The 18640-nt window shown below is 54.2% G+C and overlaps 2 protein-coding genes and 1 long non-coding RNA gene across 4 annotated transcripts; all 3 read right to left on the bottom strand.

Moving 5' to 3' along the window:
* Window positions 1-78: 78 nt before the first annotated feature.
* On the bottom strand, window positions 79-2283 carry SLC61A1 (solute carrier family 61 member 1). 2 transcript variants are annotated; one of them, XM_008256508.5, is made up of 2 exons: window positions 2197-2283; window positions 79-1648 (listed from the first exon to the last, which is right to left on the bottom strand). In XM_008256508.5, exon 2 carries the CDS (start codon window positions 1628-1630, stop codon window positions 278-280), a length of 1353 nt encoding a protein of 450 aa, XP_008254730.1. In that variant the 5' UTR covers window positions 1631-1648; window positions 2197-2283; the 3' UTR covers window positions 79-277. The 2 variants fall into 2 exon arrangements, with proteins under 2 accessions (XP_008254730.1, XP_089164538.1); XM_089308412.1 differs by lacking the exon at window positions 2197-2283 and adding an exon at window positions 2052-2150.
* Window positions 2284-9509: 7226 nt separating this feature from the next.
* LOC127491183 (uncharacterized) lies at window positions 9510-9974 on the bottom strand. Its single transcript, XM_051846600.3, has one exon. The coding sequence runs from the start codon at window positions 9972-9974 to the stop codon at window positions 9510-9512; it is 465 nt and encodes a 154-aa protein (XP_051702560.2).
* Window positions 9975-13794: 3820 nt separating this feature from the next.
* Window positions 13795-16238, bottom strand: LOC138844355 (uncharacterized). Its single transcript, XR_011380056.2, has 2 exons — window positions 16074-16238; window positions 13795-14032 (listed from the first exon to the last, which is right to left on the bottom strand). It is a non-coding gene; the product is annotated as an uncharacterized LOC138844355 (long non-coding RNA).
* Window positions 16239-18640: the final 2402 nt, after the last annotated feature.

Below are 18640 nucleotides of genomic sequence, written 5' to 3'. Positions count from 1 at the left end.
TCTCAAAGCCTCCAGCTGCTCACTCACCAGAGACTACTGAAGTGGGTACAGGTGAGGGGAGGTGAATACGATCCGTGATCAGCTAAAAATGTTTATTTTAAATGGGAAGGGGAAAGGGAGCAACACAGAGGCAACTTGTGGCACCCTCTTTCCAGTCCACCACCCCCAGGTTCTCCCCAGCCCAAAGCACTGTCAGGAGTGAGTTTCAGCAAGATCGTGCAACCCTAGAGAGGCGGGGGTCAAGAGTCCACCCCAGGCCCCTCGTCGCGGACCAGGGCTAGAGTTCAGGGGCATAGGGCTCCCCAGAGGGTGAGGGCACTCGCAGCTCGGCGTCATGCCGTACCACGGTGAAGAGTCCCACCACGGCCAGCAGAGCCATCACCATGACGGCAGAGCAGATGCTGAACATGTTCCGGGTGCCTGTCTTCCGATCGCTGTCATGGAGGACGAGGAGCCCCAGGCAGGCCAGTAAGTGCAGGGGCACCCGGAACCAGTTGAGGACGCCAGCCTGCTCTGTTTCGGGGATCACCTTTCTCCGCAGGAAACTCATGCTGGGAAAGTAGAGCCCGCACGCCAACTCAATGAGCAGAAAGGCTATGAAGGACTCCACTGGACTCTCCTGGCCCGGGCTGGTGGAGAACGTTAACATGAAGAGAGAGAAGACGACGATGAGAACAGCAAGGGACAGCAGGTGCATGGGCTGCAGGTGGTACCTCTTGGAGGTGGCGATGCGGTACAGGGAAGAGCCAAGGAGGCTGGCTGCCATGAAGCTGGAGAAGACAATGCCCAGTGGGGCCCCGTGTGGGTCCAGCACGGGCGTCCAGAGGAAGACAAAGATGAAAATGACACTCTCAAACAGGGCTTGTATGGTGCCCAGCAGCAGCACGCGGCGGTCCGACAAGAGGCAGCGCAGGCCTCCAGCACAAGTCCTTGAGAAGGCTCGCTGCCGGTCATAGTTCTCTCCCCAGCTGCGGAGGGCCAAGGAGCCAGCCAGGGCCAGGAGAGGGATGGCAGCCACGAAGGGAGCCACGGGTCCCAGCCCCATCCAGCTAGCCACAGCCTCGGCTGCCACGCCTGCCGCTACAGCCAGCACGTGGTTCCAGAAGGCAGCTCGGGCAAAGGTGGCTGGGATCCACTCAGCGGGGAAGTCATGGTGCTCCACGTGCTCATGGATGTACCAGGCCTCGAAGGCCGAGAAGAGCAGGGCTGTGGAGAGCCCTCCGAGGGCTCGGCCCACCAACAGCACAAAGTAGTCCTGAGACAGTTTGGTTAAGCAGCACAGAGAGTAAGTGAGGGAGAAGAGCACACAAGACTTCTTGCGACCCAGCCAGTCCACGAGGGAGGAAGCCACCAGGCCAAAGAGGACTGTGGAGGCAAGGCCACAGACATAGAGGATGGCGATCTGACCCTCCAGGAAGTGGTAATGCTGATAGAGTTTATAGAGGTAGGGGGCCTGCAGCCAGTCGGCCGCCAGGGCCAGGAAGTAGACCTGATAGAAATCCAGTTGGAACTGAAGGAAAGAGGGGTTGCTGCAGGCCCGTCCAGGGGGCTTGGCCCGGCATCTCGACAGCTCCAGCCCCAGGCAGGAGGCCAGGAGACCCACAAAAACCAGGTAGGCAGTCACGAGCATGGTGGGCCCCCGGACGACCTGGAGAGAGGGGAGGGAGGGTCAGAGACAAGTCCATTGCCAGGGAAGCTCCATCAAGGGTGTCTAAAGCAGAACGAAGGCAGCCCCACCCACCCACCCCCCTGCCAACTCCACTCCCCAAGACCGGAGGGACCAGTTGGGTGGGTGGGAGGAGTGGCTCCGCCACGGCTGTCTCCTAGGACACTGTGCGGCAGGGAGGGCGAGGCACGAGTATGCACCCCACCCTTGCCTGGCACAGCAAAGGGGGAGTCTCTTCCCGAATCTGGTCCCGCAAATTCTAAAGGGGCTCCCGGCCTCTTCCACAGCAACTTCTGCACACGTCCCTCCATTCGCTCCCATGCTCGCTGGGGGAAGCCCGTGTCTGCCCTCAATGCCTCCGGATCCGACCGAGCATCCCTCCCACCTGCGCGGGCCTCTCGAGTTGCTTCAGGGTCACGCGCGTGCAGCTCGGGTTTCCCCCTCCTCTGGGTCAGGGCACCCCCTTGCGCCCCCTAGCCTCAGCCCAGCACCGCCACACCCGCTCGCGCCGCGCCCAGATCCCGTCTCACCTGCTGCCCCGGTCTGCGGGGACGCTCCGGACACGTCCGGCTCCAGGCCGCCCGGCCGCCCGCCCCGCTGTGGCTCCGGCTCGGCTCGGGCTCCTGCAGCGCTCCCGCCCCTCACAGCCCGCTTCCGGGAGCCGGGCAGGGCTCTGGCGGCCGCCATGATGGCCCCGTCACGTGACGGGGGCGCGCCGCGGACGCCACGCCCCGCCTTCCCGCCGGCTCCCAGGAGTCGGCGCAGCAGTCGGAGTTCCGCGGCCGGGGCGCGGAAGGGGGCGGTAGAGGCGGCGGCTGGGGCTGCCCTCCGGTGACACCTGCTTCTCCTATTCGTGGATGCGTGCCAGGCCACCCTGAAATCAAGGCTCATTTTCTCTCTTTTCTTCCGTGCCGGGCTCGGGAAAGGTGCCTGCAGTCCCGCAGAGCGAGGGGCCGGAGCTCCCCTCCAAGGGACAGCGCTGTCCCGGGTAGAGACGGACTCCTCGGCTTGCCTCCTCTCGCAATGTAGCGACCTCCAGGCAAGAAGTCAGTACTCTTCAGACACCTGAGGGAGGCGGTGCGCTGTAAAGAACTTGGCTGCTGACAGGCCTAAGGCTCCCTGTCCCACTGCTGCCACCGGCTGCGTGGCCTCGGGCAAGCCACCCAACTTCTCAGGGTCCCAGTTTCTTTGTCTGAAGACATAGGACGGCAGTGCCCAAATAAAGAAGGCTAAAGTTTAGTGGTGGCAGAGGGTCAGGAACTTGGGCTGAACGCCCACCTCGTCCCCTTAGGAGCCGTTCCGTGTGTCCAGCCTCAGGACCCTGCACTAGCCTCCCATCTCACTAAGAGTAAAAGCCAAAACCTGTGGGTGCATGCGTTGTGGCGCAGCGGGTTAAGCTGCCACCTGCGACGCCGGCATCCCACATGAGTCCCAGCTGCTCCGCTTCTGATCCCGCTCCCTACTGATGCTCCTGGGAAGGCAGCAGAAGATGGCCCGAGTCCTTGGGCCCCTGGTGCCCACGTGGGAGAGGAGACTAGGATGGTGTTCCAGGCTCTGGGCTCCTGGCTTCCACCTGACCCAGAACCTGGTCATTACAGCCACTTTGTGGAGTGAACCAGTGGTTGGACAGTCTCTCTGTGTGCCCCTCTCTAATTCTGCTTTTCAAATACATAAAAAAAATTTTTTTTTTCAAGCAGGCCAAAATCTGTATAGTGACCTACAAGCCGCTAATTCTGTGCCCCATCCCCTACTTCCCTCCTACAGGCTAACACCAGAGGCTTTGCACACAGTCCCCTGCAAGGTTCTTCTCCAAGATATTGCCACCGTGCTCTCCCTCACCTCCTCCAGTTCTCTGTTCAAATGTCACCTTATCAGAGACTCACCTTATCGGAGATGCCTTCTTTGACCATGCTGTTTACAATAGCAATGGGACCCCCTCCACCACAACAATGCACCTGCTTTCCTTTCAACTCTGCCTTCTCCCTTGGTGCTTTTGTGGCGCAGCACTTGACACCATCTGAAACACTATATATTTTACTTGTGAGTTTATTTACTATCTCTTCTCCTTAACAGATTTTTATCTGTTTTGTTCACCTGTGTCCCCAATTTTTAAAACTGACTGTCATTGGTATGTAGCAAACATGCCATAAGTATTCTACGTATAAATGAACAGTTCGTGTAAATCGCTGTGAAAAAAAATACTGGCCCATATTATCGGTCAGCACTCATCATATCGCTATTTATCGAGGCTCTGTTTTGTTTTTAATCCAACAGGCAAAAAGAGAAGGAGAGAGAGAGATCTCCTATTGTCTGGTTTACTCCCCAGATGCCTGCAGTGGTTGGGGCTGGACTGGTTGGAAGCTGGGTGCTGGGAACTCAATCTAGCTCTCCCACAGAGAGTGGGGACTCAATTACTTGAGCCATCGCTTGTTGCCTCCAATGGTCTGCATTAGCAGAAAGTGGAATATGGTACCAGGAATTTAACCTGATGTGGGATGCGGATCCTAACCTGAACCTTTAAAAAAATACATATTTGGGGCAGGCGCCATGGTTCAGTAGGTTAATCCTCGGCCTGCGGCACCAGCATCCCATATGGGCACTGGTTCGAGACCCAGCTGCTCCACTTTTGATCCAGCTCTCTGCTGTGGCCTGGGAGAGCAGTGCAAGATGGCCCAAGTCCTTGGGCCCCTGCACCCACGTGGGAGACCAGGAAATTCCTGACTCCTGGCTTTGGATCAGCGCAGCTCTGGCCATTGCAGCCATTTGGGGAGTGAACCAATGGAAGGAAGACCTCTCTCTATATCTCTCCCTCTCACTGTCTGTAACTCTAGCTCTCAAATAAATAAATAAAATCATAAAATCTATCTATCTATATATATATTCATTTGTTTGAAAGGCAGAGTGACAGAGAGAGGTATATCTTCCATCTGCTGGTTCACTCCTCAAATGGCCACCATAGCCAGATATGGGCTAGGCTGAATCCAGGAATTCCATTTGGGTCCTCACTTGGGTGTCAGGGGCCCAAGTACTTGAGGCATCATCTACTACCTTCCCAGGTACATTAGCAGGAAGCTGGATTGGAAGCAGAGTAGTGAGGACTCGAACTGGGACTCCAATATGGGATGCTGACATCACAGTGGTAGCTTAACCCACTGTGCAGCAACGCCAACCCTCCATTCAGAATCTTTTTAAAAAAGATTTATTTATTTAATTGAAAGGCAGAGGCAGAGAGAGAGAGAGAGGTTTTCCATCTGCTGGTTCACTCCCCAAATGACTGCAACAGCCGGAGCTGGGCTGATCCGAAGCCAGGAGCCAGGAGCTCCTACCAGGTCTCCCACACGGGTGCAAGGACCCAAGGACTTGGGCCATCTTCTGCTTTCCCAGGCCATAGCAGAGAGCTGGATTGGAAGTAGAGCAGCTGGGGCTCGAACAATATGGGATGCTGGCACTGCAGGCGTGAAAAAGATTTATTTATTTGTTTGAAAGGTAGAGTTACATGGCCGGCACCACAGCTCACTTGGTTAATCCTCCACCTGTGGCGCCGGCACCCGGGGGTCTAGTCCCAGTTGGGGCGCTGGATTCTGTCCCGGTTGCTCCTCTTCCACAGCTCTCTGCTGTGGCCTGAAAAGGCAGTGGAGGATGGCCCAAGTGCTTGGGCCCTGCACCCGCATGGGAGACCAGGAGGAAGCACCTGGCTCCTGGCTTCGGACCAGCGCAGTGAGCCAGCCGTAGTGGCCATTTGTGGGGTGAACCAATGGAAGGAAGACCTTTCTCTCCGTCTCTGTTTCTCTCACTGTCTAACTCTGCCTGTCAAAAAAAAAAAAAAAAAAAAAAAAAGGTAGAGTTACAGAGAGAGGGAGGGACAGAGAGGTCTTCCATCCTCTGGTTTACTCCCCAAATGGCCACATCAGCCAGCACTGGGCCAGGCTGAAGCCAGGAACCAAGAGCTCCATCCAGATCTACTACATGGGTACAGGGCCCAAGTACTTGGGACATCTTCTGCTCTGTTCCCAGGGGCATTAGCAGGGAGCTGAATCGGAAGTAGAGCAGCCAGGACTCCCATCAGTACCCATATGGGACGCCGGCAGGCAGGCAGTGGTTTAGCTTCCGTAATTGGAATCTTAACCCAAATGCCTGCCCCCCTAGGCTCATCTGCTGTAGATGAATTACCTCATTTAACCTCGTAGCCACCACCAGGCAGGTACTGTGACTCCTCGAGCTGGAGAGGCCAAGCACCATGTCCAGAGTCAATGGTAAGAGACAGAAGCAGATCTTTCCACTTTCATGCTCATGTGTTTGCTGAGATACGGGTGCACCTGCCTGCACAGATGACTAGTGAATGTGACTTCTGTATCCTACAGCTTGGAAAGTATAGGATAGGAATGTCTGGGGAGCCAGCGCTGTGGTATAGTGGGTTAAGCCACCGCCTGCAGTGCTGGCATCCCAAATGGGCGCCCGTTCAAGACCCGGCTGCCTCCACTTCCAATCCAGCTCTCTGCTGTGGCCTGGGAAAGCAGTGGAAGATGGCCCAAGTCCTTGGGCCCCAGCACCCATGTGGGAGACCCAGAAGAAGCTCCTGGCTCCTGGCTTTGGAATGGTGTCGCTCTGGCCATTGCAGCCATCTGGGGAGTGAACCAGCCGATGGAAGACCTCTCTCTCTCTCTCTCTCTCTCTCTCTCTCTCTGTATAACTCTGCCTTTCAAATAAATAAACATATCTTTTTTTTTTTTAAAAAAGGAATGTCTGGGATTACATTTTAGGATAAAGCCAACAGCTGATTTATATCCTATGAGTTCCAGAGCGCCTTCATCCCTACCTCGCAAACTACTGGAGAGTAGGAAGCAGTAATGATTCCTATATTTTCATCCAGAAACACTGAGATTCAAAAACCACGATTTCCTCGAGGTCGCTTAGTGTGTGAGGGGCGTGGAGATCCTGAGTGCCCTCCACCCCAGGCCTGGACTTCAGCCCCTTGAACTGAGAACAGCGAGTCTGTGAGATCGTGAGAGTCTTATCTTTGGGCATGAAGATCTTCCTGGATAATGGCAGCGGGTGGGACTGGATGATCTAACATTGCTTGCCTTCTTTCTCAGAGGTGGAGACCAGCTGTCTGTCATCAGAGTGTTACACATTGCTAAGAGTCACCTGACAGAAGCCAAAAGTAAGCTTACAAAAAAAAAGGTAGGCTTACAATATTTTGTATTGTCTTTGTTGATTGAGGGACCTCTTCAGAAATGGGTGCTTTTTCCCTGAAGGTGGGACATTAGCCAGCAGAGGATGGGAGGGGGATCAAGGGTGGTGGGGTCAGAAGCTGTCCCTAGGCCAGGCTGTTGCACACGCATTTCTTGGAAATAAGGACTTTCTTATATATCATCTCAGAGCCCTCTGGACATCTAACAAAATTAGCACTGCTTGCTTGGCATTGTAAATATCCAACCCCAAATAAAATGTCCCCACTGTCTTGAGATGTCTTGTTACAGTTGGGTTATGCGGAGGAGGAACCCAGCGCACTATGCGTTCCAGGCAGTGACTGTCTTTTTAAAGATCCCTTTCACTTTTACCTCCTAGCCATTGACTAGTTGAAGCAATGAGTCGGTTTCCTGTGCCCTGTCCCAGAGTCTGGATGTGTCTGCTTAGGGCCTTATTCTGTCATGTAGTGTGTTCCTCTGCCCGCTGTCTGTTCCTTTAAGTGGAAGCTAGCACTCGAAGTTTGATTAGATTCAGTCTTGTTTGGTTGTTTTTGGTTAGTTTCATTGGTGGAGCTGCTGCTCTGGGTTGCACCGGGAGGGAGAGTGTCTGGTTGTGTCACTCCCGGTGATGGCAGGATTCGTCAACCATCTTCCTTGCCTTCCACGCATTGGTGATTCTTGCTTTGATCACTTATTTCATCAGGAGTTGCAAAATGGTTATTTTTTGACTCCATAATCTTTCCACATATGTTGGTATTCTTTTGTAAATACGAACTAGTCTCCACCACTTAGAGCAACTTGGCTATCCTGAAACGCAGTCTATCTCTGAGATAGGAGGAGAGGTTAGCTTAAATGATTAATTATTTTTAACTAACAATTTTCAGAATATGAAGTTGGGAGAAGCATCATTTAAAAAAAAAAAAAAAAGATTTGGGGGCCGGTGTCGTATGGCAGTTGGTTTAGTTGCTGCCAATGACACCAGCATCCCATATTAGAGATCTGAGCCCTGGCTGCTCCACTTCTGATCTAGCTCCCTGCTAATGTGCCTGGGAAGGCAGTGCAAGATGGCCCAAGTGCTTGTGGGAGACCAGGATGGAGTTACTGGCTCCTTGGCTGTGGCCTGCCCCAGCCCTGGTTGTTGCAGCCATTTGGGGAGTGAACCAGAGGATGGAAGACCTTTCTCTATATATGTTTCTCTCTCTCTCTGCCTTTCAAATAAATAGATATTAAAAAAAAAAAAAGTTGAGGCTTAGAGCTGAACAAGAATGGATGGCCTGGAAAGGGGAGGCTGTTCCAGGAGCCATCTCTCCCCCTCATTGGTGCCAAGACTGTAGTCGTACAGACACTGGAGAGCTCAGTGTCCCAGCCCTTCACACCAGTGGGACAGGCCTGTGTATAGCTGTGGTGTGCAGACAGCTGCAGAACCCAGAGAACACACCAAGGGGAGATAGACATGGGGAGACAGGGGGCGGGGAGAGAGCCAGCCAGATACAGGGAGGCAGAGTGAGAGGTAGGAAGTCAAAAAGCACCTAGCTATAGAAGACAGGAAGAGAAACAGAAACAGAAAAGGAAATCGAAAAGGAAGGGAACAGAATGGGAAAGCCCAGAAGTAGAATAGGACAAAAGCAGAGGAATGTGGACTGGATGAGAAGGCGAGGGTTGAGACTAGGCAGGGGGAGACAGAAAGACATTTGTGCTAAGCTGGCTTTCAATTAGATGACGCGGAGGAAGAGAGGAGTTGAGGACTGGAGAGTGGGGACACAGATGTATTGTGACACAAGCAAGGTAAAGGCAGAAAGTCCCAGCGACAGAGGGAGGGAGTGAGATAGAGAAACGAGGACAAGAAATAGGCATGGGAAGAAAACAAACAAAGGGTCTTAGAAAAGGAGGCTAAGGAAAAGATGGAAGCAGGTTAGCAGAAGAGCCGAAGAGAGAACCAGTGACAGGTGGAGGGGAGCATAGGGACTGAGCAGAGGAGCAGGTCCCGACAGACACCTGGGTGTCTGTCACTTCCCATCCTGGTGGCTTTTCCTGTCTCCCAGTCCTACCCACAGGGGTGGGACACCTCCTCCTAGCTACCTAGGGAATGGGCTCATTGGGAACCCACACTAAGGGCTCCCAGCTTCCCTCGTCCCCATGCCAGATAAGCATGAATGTCTCAGATGGGATTATCGCTGTGAGATTGAGGTCATGAGGCTGAGTGAGCTCTCGGAGATTTGCAAGGTACCTGGCTAGAAGGCTCCTGGCTAGGAGCAAAGGACCACGAAAGATGACCAGGATAGTCCAAGGTGGGAGGAGCCTCTGCCTCCCCTGGAGGAAGACCCCATCTTAACCCACGCAAACTGGGCGGGGGGTGAGCAAAGCAGGGTCTCCCGCGGAGGCTTAGGGGGTGGGGGAAGGGATGGCCAGTTGCTCACCTTCAGCCACTGTCAAGGAGGCTCTGAGAAGAACACTTCCTGTTGCAGAAGTTGCAAAGAGGAGGTTCTGGAACCAGCAGGAGCATGCTCAGAAATGCACTTCAAAACAGATGCCAGGGTGGGGCCGCTCGGAGTGGTCTGCCCGCCTCTACCTGCCTGCTGATTCCCGTCTCAGCTCCCCGGCTGCGGAAGTGCTCCCGGAGTCCGAGGGACAATCTCTCCAGGGTGGCCGTCTGTCTAGATTATGAGACAGCACCCCTGAGAAGTGCGTGGGCCCCTGCAGCAGCCGCTGGGGCCTGGAGGCCCCCAGGCAGGCACTTGGCCTCCACTGCAGCCCAAGCGGGGGTTCCGCCAGGCAGCTGGGCCCTGGGAACAAGGATAAAGGGGACATGGGGAGACGTGGCAGCAAGTCAGGGGTGGGCCCGAGCACGGGATGCAGGCGGTGTGGGGGCACGCGGGAGGACAGGCAGGGCAGGGAGGGCAAGAGCAGGTGCAGGGTGGGCCAGGGATGCCAGGACAGGGACAGGCAGTGCAGGAGCAGATGGGAGGGGGGCAGCCGGGACAAGGGCCAGCATAGGCAGAGGGGGCACAGGGCAGACAAGGAGAGGCAGCCGGTGGGCCATGCCCAGGGGGTGTAGGGGGCTGTTGGTGTGCAGCCTTCTTGTTCCGAGGCCCCAAGCGCAGGCCCAGAGAGAAGTCCATTCAGCTGCAGGAGTGCCGGGCTGGGGGCTGGGTGAAGGGGAGGGCAGGGTGGAGTAGGACGCCACAGGCAGACAGCTTGGAGAGGTGGCGGGGGTGGGGGTGGGGGGGCAGGATTAAACCTAAGACTCGCTGAGCCTTGCTGAGCCTTTTGGAGCTCAGATCTCATCCAGCCCTCCCCTTGCAGGCCTGCCCAGCGACACTCCCCTGCGTCGACCCCTGCCCTGAAAACTCTCCGGCCAAGCCAGACCTGAGGGCTTTCTTCCGACAGGGCTGTGTGCACATGCCTCCTGCTCTTTGCTCCTGCTATTCCTTTACTTGGAGTGCCCTCCTCTCTTCTCTGCCTGTTCAGCATCCAGCATCTCTGAAGTCTTCCCATGATTCCTCCACAAAGCATTTCTTGCGCTGTAGGCCCTGGCACCTCCCCCAAATCCTTCCAACCTGGTCGCCAAAGCTGCAGCTCAGGCCCCCGAAGGGCTCCCGGAGGGGACTCAGAGGCAGAAGACACTGAGTGACGGGTGTAGCCGGGAGCTGGCAGGGAAATTAGGATCCTTGGGTGCTGCAAACTTTTCAGCAGTGGGGGTGGGGTACTTCAAAGAATTCGTGGAAAACAGAATTAAAAGGTAAGTCTATTCCGTGCAAAAATTTTTGAGATGCATATTTCCAAGGGGTCTTCAAAAAACTCATGGAAATGTGTATGACAAAGAAATAAGTTTTCAAAAAAATTTTTTTGCATCAAAATAAGACTTACCTTTTCATTTCATTTCCTGATAAGCCTTCTGAGGTACCCTCATGGTCTGTCCAGTCCTGGCGGAGGAGGCAGCACTGCCTGATACTGAATGGAATCCACACGACTGGGTTATGGAGACAGCAAGGCCAAGAAAAGGATAAGAAATGCTGGCAATTGAGATCTAAAATTTGGTGAACACAGCGCAGGTGTTTAGCCTAGCAGATAAGACACCAGTTAAGACACCCATGCCCCACATCAGCAGGTACCTGGGTTCAATGCCTGCCTCTGGGCTCCTGCTCACGCACACTCCAGGAGGCAGTGGCTTAAATGATTGGGTTCCTGTCACTCAGCGAGAGACATGGATTGAGCCCTGGCCCAGCCCTGGCTCCATCATGCATTTGGGAAGGGAACTGGCCAGTGGGAGTGCTCTCTCTGTGTCTCTCAAGGTGTTTTAAAAATGTGGTGAACAGAGAAGGAAGTAAGAAAGTGAGGGAGCAAGCTGTGGGAATGTTCTGTGGAAGAACATTCCAGAGAGCAGGAACAAAAAGTGTCATGAGCAGGAGAGTCACAGCATAAGAGCAGTTCAGTGAGCGAAGCGGAGTCGCATACACAGTGTCTCCTTTGCCAAGGGACTGGATTTTTTTTTTTTTTTTTTTTTTTTGGAAAGGCAGAGTGACAGAGAGAGAGAGAGAGAGAGATCTTCCATACACTGGTTTATTCCCCAAATGGCCACAACAGCCAGGTCTGGACCAAGCTGAAGCCAAGAACCAGGAACTCTCTCTGGGTGGCAGGGATCCAAGCACTTGGGCTATCATCTTCTGCTGCTTTCCCAGGTGCATCAGCAGGTGCTGCATCCCAGGTGCTGTTTGGAAATGGAGCAGCTGGGACTTGAACCTGTGCTCCAATATGAAATGCCAGTGTCAGAAGCAACAGCTTAACCCACTGTACCACAATGTTGGTGGCCCCAGGGACTTGGATCTTATTCTGAGTTAAAAAAAAAAAAAAAAAAAAAAGGAAAATCATTGAGGGATTCAGGCAAGAAAATATGAGTTTCTGTACCCACGCCTGTTCCTAGTTACCTGTGTAATTGGTACAACCATTTTGGAAAACAGTTTGACATTATCTGATAAAGCTAAGCCTGCATTTACAGTTTGACCCTTAGCTCTAGATCATACAAAAACTCTTGCTTGGGGGTAGGCGTTGTGGTGCAGTGGGTTAAGCTGCCACTTGGGACAGCCCTATCCCATATCAGAGTGCCACTTGGAGTCCTGGCTGCTCTGCTTCTAATCCAGCTTCCTACTAATGCACACCCAGTTCTTGGGCCCCTACCACCCACATGGGAGGCCAGGGTGGAAGATCTTTGTGTGTGTGTGTGTCTGTCTGTCTCGCCTTACCTTTTTTTTTTTTTTTAAAGATTTATTTATTTATTTATTTGACAGTAGTTACAGACAGTGAGAAAGAGACAGAGAAAAAGGTCTTCCTTCTGTTGGTTCACCCCCCAAATGACTGCCAGGGCCAGCATGCTGCGCTGATCCGAAGCCAGAAGCCAGGCACTTCCTCCTGGTCTCCCATGCCGGTGCAGGAGCCCAAGTACTTGGGCCATCCTCCACTGCACTCCTGGGCCACAGCAGAGAGCTGGACTGGAAGAAGAGCAACCGGGACTAGAACCCAGTGCTCATATGGGATGCTGGCGCCGCAGGCGGAGAATTAGCCAAGTGAGCCACGGCGCCAGGCCCTCGCCTTACCTTTTAATTAAAACAGATGAAAATAAATAAAATTTTTTTATAAAGAAATAACTCTTTGGTGGTATGTGTTGGGAAACGTGTACGTGTGTAGCCACATCATTTATGTTAATTCAAAACAACTCAAATGTCTACCAAAAGTAGATATTAAAAATGTGATAATCATACAATGAAAACTATGTAACAAGAAAAAGATAGCTAGTATTGGAGTAGGTATTTGGCCTTAAGACGCTGGTTAAGACCCCTACGTCATATACTGGAGTGCCCCGGGTTCAATTCCCGGCTCCAGCTCCTGACTCCTGCTAATGCAGACCCTGGGAGGCAGCAGTGATGGCCCAAGTGATGGGGTCCCTGCCAGCCACATGGGGGGCCTGGGTTGAGTTCCTGGCTCCCAGCTTTGGCCTTCACCCAGCCCTGGCCACTGCAGGCATTTGGGAAGAGAGCCAGTGGATAGAAGCTCTCCTGCTCTAGCTCTAAAACAAACAAACACACAACAGGTAGGTGCAGTAACAACTTGGATATGTCAGATTTGTCTCCCAAATAGGAAGTTGAGCAAAATCAATGAGACACAAACAAGTAATAGAGAATCATTCCATTTATATAAACCTCAAAAACTGGCAAAATTGAGCAATATTGCTTAGGGGATACACACATAGATGCTAAAACTGTAAAGAAAAATATGGAGTGGCAGGCATTGGATGTAGCCCTTAGATACCACTTGAAACATTCATATCCCATATCAGAGTACCTGGGTTCAAGTCCTGGCTCCACTTCTTTTTTTTTTCTTAATGACTTATTTATTATTTGAAAGGCAGCGTTACAGACAGAAGGAGAGACAGAAATATCTTCCACCTGCTGGTTCATTCCCCAAATGGCTACAGTGACCAGGGCTGGGCCAGGCTGAAGCCAGGATCCAGGAGCTTCTTCTGGGTCTCCCACATGGGTGCAAGGGCTCAAGTACTTGAGCCAGTCTTCCACTTCTTTTCCCAGGAGCATTAGCAAGGAGCTGGATTGGAAATGGCACAGTGGGGACTGCACTGATGCCCTTTCGGGATGGTGACATCGCAGGCAGCGACTTAATGTGCTGTGCCACAACACCAGCCCCCTGGCTCCACTTCTGATTCCACCTTCCTACTAATGTGTGTCTTGGAAGACGGCAGGTGATAGGTCAAGTGGTTGGGTCCGTCCCACCCAGACCTGGATTGAATTCCAGACTCCTTGCTTGGCCAGGCCCAGCCCCAGCCATTGAAGGTATTTGGAAGCTCTCTCTCTCTTTCTGCCTCTCTACCTGTCAAATAAATGTAAATAAATAAACAAACAAAACCTACTAGAGAAAACCAAGGCGTTGCCTTGTTGTTTTTTTTTTATTTTTTATTTATTTGTTTGAGAGGTAGAGTTACAGACAGTGAGGGGGAGAGACAGAAAGAAAGGTCTTCCATCCACTGGTTCACTCCCCAAATGGCCGCAACAGCTAGAGCTGTGTCAATCTGAAGCCAGGAGCCAGGAGCTTCTTCCAGGTCTCCCACGTGGGTGCAGGTGCCCAAGGACTTGGGCCATCTTCTATTGCTTTCCCAGGCCATAGCAGAAAGCTGGATTGGAAGAGGAACAGCCAGGACTTGAACCAGTGCCCATATGGGATGCTGGCACTGCAGTCCAAAGCTTTAACCCACTGCGCCATAGAGCCAGTCCCTGTTTATAGTATCTTTTTTTTAAGATTTATTTATTTGTTTATTTGAAAGTCAGAGTTACACACACACACACACAGAGAGAGAGAGAGAGAGAGAGAGAGAGAGAGAGAGAAAGAGAGAGAGAGAGAGAGAGAGAGAGAGAGAGAGAGAGGTCTTCCATCTGCTGATTCACTCCCCAGTTGGCCATCAGAACTGTGCCGATCTGAAGCCATGAGCCAGGAGCTTCTGGGTCTCCCATGCGAGTGCAGGGCCCAAGGACTTGGGCCATCTTCTACTGCTTTCCCAGGCCACAGCAGAGAGCTGGATTGGAAGTGGAGCAGCTGGGACACAAACCAGTGTCCATATGGGATGCCAGCACTGCAGGCGGCGGCTTTACCCACTACACCACAGTGCCGGCCCCTATAGTATCTTTTATACACGCTGTAAAGAAGGAAGTCAAAGTACCTCTTCTTTCTCTGCTTCTTTCTCTGCTCCAGGCCCCCTGTTCAGACCCCTATGCTGATGTCCAAACACCCATGTTTCTCATCACACCTTGAAGACAGTGCCTGGCACCTGTCAGATGCCGAGTTCTGGGTTGGCTTGAGCTGAGTTTCCCAAGTCTCTCATCCCATGGAGAGGTGGGCAGCTACTGCAGAAGGGGAGGATGGCTGTTGTACTGAAGAAAGCTCAGGACCACCAAAACCTGAGTTCCCATCTGCTGCTTCCTAGCTGTGTGGTAGTGGGTGGGTCCCTCAACCTCTCTGGTTCCCAGCTCCCTCCTCTGTAAAGGGGGTTGGTGAGTGCCAGCTCTCTGGACTTCCCCATGGTGTGAGTTGAATGAGGTAAGGTGCATACCTAGCAGAATGCCTGCCATACGGTAGGTACTCAATAAAGCTCTCCCAGAACCCCCTACCCTGGCCCCTTATTTTCTTTTTCAAAGGAGTCTACCAGAGGGGGCAGCCAGTCATCAAGGATGGCCTAAAAGGGTGGGCGCACATCCTTGGGGCCCCTCTGGGCCTGGGGCAGAGGTATACTTTGGTCAAAGTCTGGCAGACGGGAAGACCCAACTGAAACTGAACAGAACCTAGGCAGCTGGTGAGAGTTGGCAGTGGAGGCAGGACACCCGGGTTCTGGGAGTTTCCACCTGGGGGAAGTCCCAGGTGTGGGGGTGGGGGTGCCAGGCTGGCCCCAGGGGATGTGGGCACAGGGAGAAAAGTGGGTCAGAGCAGGGCTGGAACTTAACCCCACTGGTCCCATGACCTCCTTGGCAGCTCCAGGGAAGGTACAGCCACAAAGAAGCCTGCTTCCTTCTCCAAAGGGCCCTCAATTTCTTTTCTTCAGAAAGGAAAAATCTTGGAACTTTGTGTCTGGGCAGGAGGAAGGTCCCCCAGGGTGGGGAGAGAAAGTCCCCAGCCCATGGAAGGAGGTTCATGCAAAACAGACAGCTAACCCCACACCCCCACAGTGGCTGGCACACACCTGGAACCGGCAGCCAGTGCACACTCCAGGTAACCGTGGAGGCAGGCGGGCTTGCTCCAGGGAGTGGGACAGGTCAGGGCTGGATCGGGGCAGGGGGAGGGGAGGGCATGAGGCAGAGCAGGCGCAGAGCAGAGGGCTTTTCTGTCTGGTGAGGCCCCAACTCTGGGCCAACTCAGAAATCCCTCGCTCCCGAGGATTTGCCGAGCCAGGCTTTGCTTTCTGGGAGTATAATCTCAAGCCTGAGCCTGTGACGCCTCTTTGCTCTCTGTCTGGAGGAGGTGATGACGAGGGAATGGGTGAAATCACTCCAAGGTAGCCAGCAGGGATCCCAGTGTCTGCTCTGGCCATTAGGAAGTGTGCACATCGCTCCCTCCCTGTGGCACACTGGAGTCCAGCTGGGGTGCAGCAATGGAGGCCCCTCTTCTTTCTGGAGGAGCAGGGCGGTTCAGAGCCAGGACCACAATCCCAGGGCCTTTGCACATACCTTTCTGGGCCTTCCCTTCTCTCCACTTTCCGCATCCACCAAGCTGGGGAAATTCCTTTTCACCTTCCGTCCTCACAGTACCTGGTGCTCCTCCGCACAGATAATCCTCCTTGCAGTGTTGTGAGTTGTCTGGTGCACATCTGACCGCTTCATCAGACCATGAGCCTGCAAGGACAGAGCATTTCCTGGGCATAGCAGACTGCTGGGCACACAGTGGGTACTTTATAAAAAATGTGTTGGATTAATGGATCGCGCATCTATCCAAGGAAGAGATTCCTAGAGCTAGTTGGGGCTAGTCCTCAAATCCAGTGTCTCCAAAACCAAGGCCTTATTCTCTTTGGAGATCTGGGCAGCACTCGGGCAGGCTGGTGAAGACCTTCCACACACAAACTCACTTACCAGGGGCCAACAGGCTGGCAAGCAGCAGAGGAGGCCCTGTTCAAGGGGTGGCATTGAGCAAGCAGGGCTGGCACCAGCCTTGGCACACGGCGGGGCCGAGGGGGAGGAGGGGGGGAGCAGGAGAAGAGGGGAAGGGAGAGGACACGTGCTGAACAAAACATGTTTTCATCGCACTCTCCCTGGATGCCCCTGGTCTCCAAGCCCCGACAGCACTTCCATGCCTTAATGATGTCCTTGGGGGTTATACCATAGCTTCCCCCACCCCCCACAGACATCTGCCAGCTACCTCTGAGCTCGCTCAGCACAGGACACCCTTGGCAGCAGGAGACTGGGCACGGGAAAATGATGATGAATTCGGTGCCCCGATGATGCCAGTGGGGAGGGGGCAAGGGTGCAAAATTAGGGGTGGAGCAACATAGCCAAGTCCGAGTTGGGGCAGGTGGGCTAGAAGTCTGTATGCATCGTTTCCTTCGCCTTCTCAGCTCTCTGTTTGCCCCTGCTCTGCAATGAGGGGAGCAAAGGAAGCCTGGTCTTAGGGCCCCCAAGATACATTTTCTCTAAGTTGCCAGGGCGACAGAGTGGAGCAGCCACAAACAGTAAAGCCTGGAAACCAGGCTGACCCAAGGGAAAGAGAAAGCAGGAGGGTGCCCGCCACCAGTTTCCAGAGTAGGAAGCCCTCTTCCCAAACCCCCTCCTGGAATCCCGCCAGATAGCTGGCTCCACTGCAAGATGAGGCGTGGGGGTGGGAGGAGGGCCAAGTCCTGGGCCACCCCCACCCCCATCTGCTACAGTGAGCTGATCTTAGGGTTTGGGTCCTGGGGAGAGGCAGAGGCAGTGCCCAGGAGTAAGGCCTGCGTCGGGTGAGTCTTCTTGGGCACTGCCCCGGCTTCAGTCCTTGGATGGGGACGTGGAGGCCTCCAGATGGGAGGAGCTCCAGCTAGTTCAACGGATGGATGGACAAATGCCTGCCAGAGACAAAGATACAGGCAGACAGACAGAGCAACCAAGACAAAGCAGGGGGCAGAGACGGATGGGATTCTGCACCCTTGGAGGCCACCCTGAGTGTCTTGTCCCCTGTTCTAGCTTCCCAGTGCTCATCTGCTCCTCCAGCGGTCCCGGGACCAGTCCTTCCAAAGAAGGAGAGGGAAGAGCTTAGAGAGGTGAGCGTCACGGGGTGGTGGCTGGGTCTGTGTCAGAACGCTCTGCCAGGGAGGGAGCCGTGCCCTCCCTGGTTCAGGAGGACAGGAGACTCATTCAGTGTAAACCAACTACAGATGTGCCGGGAGGGAGGAGGAGGAGGGGAGAATTAGGGCCACATTCCCAAACCGCAGCTGGGCCCGCCCTCTTTCCGCCAGCAGCCACCAGGGCAGGGCAAGAGGGGTTAACTTCGAAGCTTCTTGGCAGGAGCCCTGCCACCCCAGCCCAGGACGCCTGGGTCCAGCTCCCCAACAGACACCCCTCCCACATGGCTGAGAGCTGCTCTCCTGGGAACCGGGCAGAGTCAACAGCAGCCAGGCCACCAGGGGACAGGACCCTGGGGGTAGCTTTCCCAGCTCTTCTCACCCCTGCAGTGAGGGGGAAGGCTTGTCTGCACCCCTGCTGACACCCCTTCTCCTCCTCTCCCCTTCTCCTTCATCTGACTCTGGTTACCCAAAGTGCCCTTTCTGGGGTGGGGGGGGGCACCTGGCCCCCAGTGTGGCAGCGAGGACAGTCATTCCAGTACGGAAAATGTGACGCCACCCGGGAGCCTGTGCTCCAGGTGCTGGCCACCCTGGGAGTGTTGCTGGGTAAGGTCCTCCGGAGTGTGTGTCTCCAGGCTAGCAGCCTGGACATGCCTCTCTCTAAAGCTTCCCTTCTCCCCCTCCTCACTTCCAAGCCCAATCCCCCCCCCGGGGGGGCATGTTCGGGGGTCCCATTCACAGAGCTCAGACTAAAGACCCTCCTGTCTCTTGCTGTGTTTGCGACATCGCTGGGGGCTCGCACGCTAGGGCTGAGGGTCTGTGTCAGTCGTGTTGCAGTCAGACAATGTCCCTAGCAGACACCACACACACACACACACACACACACGCACACACACACACGTCGACATTCGTGGCGTATCTAACAGCCGGGCAGGCAGCAGGCAGGCCAGTGCTGGCTAAGGCAGACACACACCCTCTGCCTGGGCT

The sequence above is a fragment of the Oryctolagus cuniculus genome, chromosome 11 (genome assembly GCF_051225735.1).
Source record: "Oryctolagus cuniculus isolate XC-2025 breed Fujian yellow rabbit chromosome 11, ASM5122573v1, whole genome shotgun sequence".
Lineage (NCBI taxonomy): Eukaryota > Metazoa > Chordata > Mammalia > Lagomorpha > Leporidae > Oryctolagus > Oryctolagus cuniculus.
Note: the sequence above shows the minus strand (reverse complement) of the source record. Positions and strands in the feature narration are given on the sequence as shown.

Bases quoted from the DNA above. Each gene is read 5' to 3' on its own strand.
- SLC61A1 (XM_008256508.5), bottom strand. From the start codon at position 1,630: ATGCTCGTGACTGCCTACCTGGTTTTTGTGGGTCTCCTGGCCTCCTGC.
- LOC127491183 (XM_051846600.3), bottom strand. From the start codon at position 9,974: ATGGACTTCTCTCTGGGCCTGCGCTTGGGGCCTCGGAACAAGAAGGCT.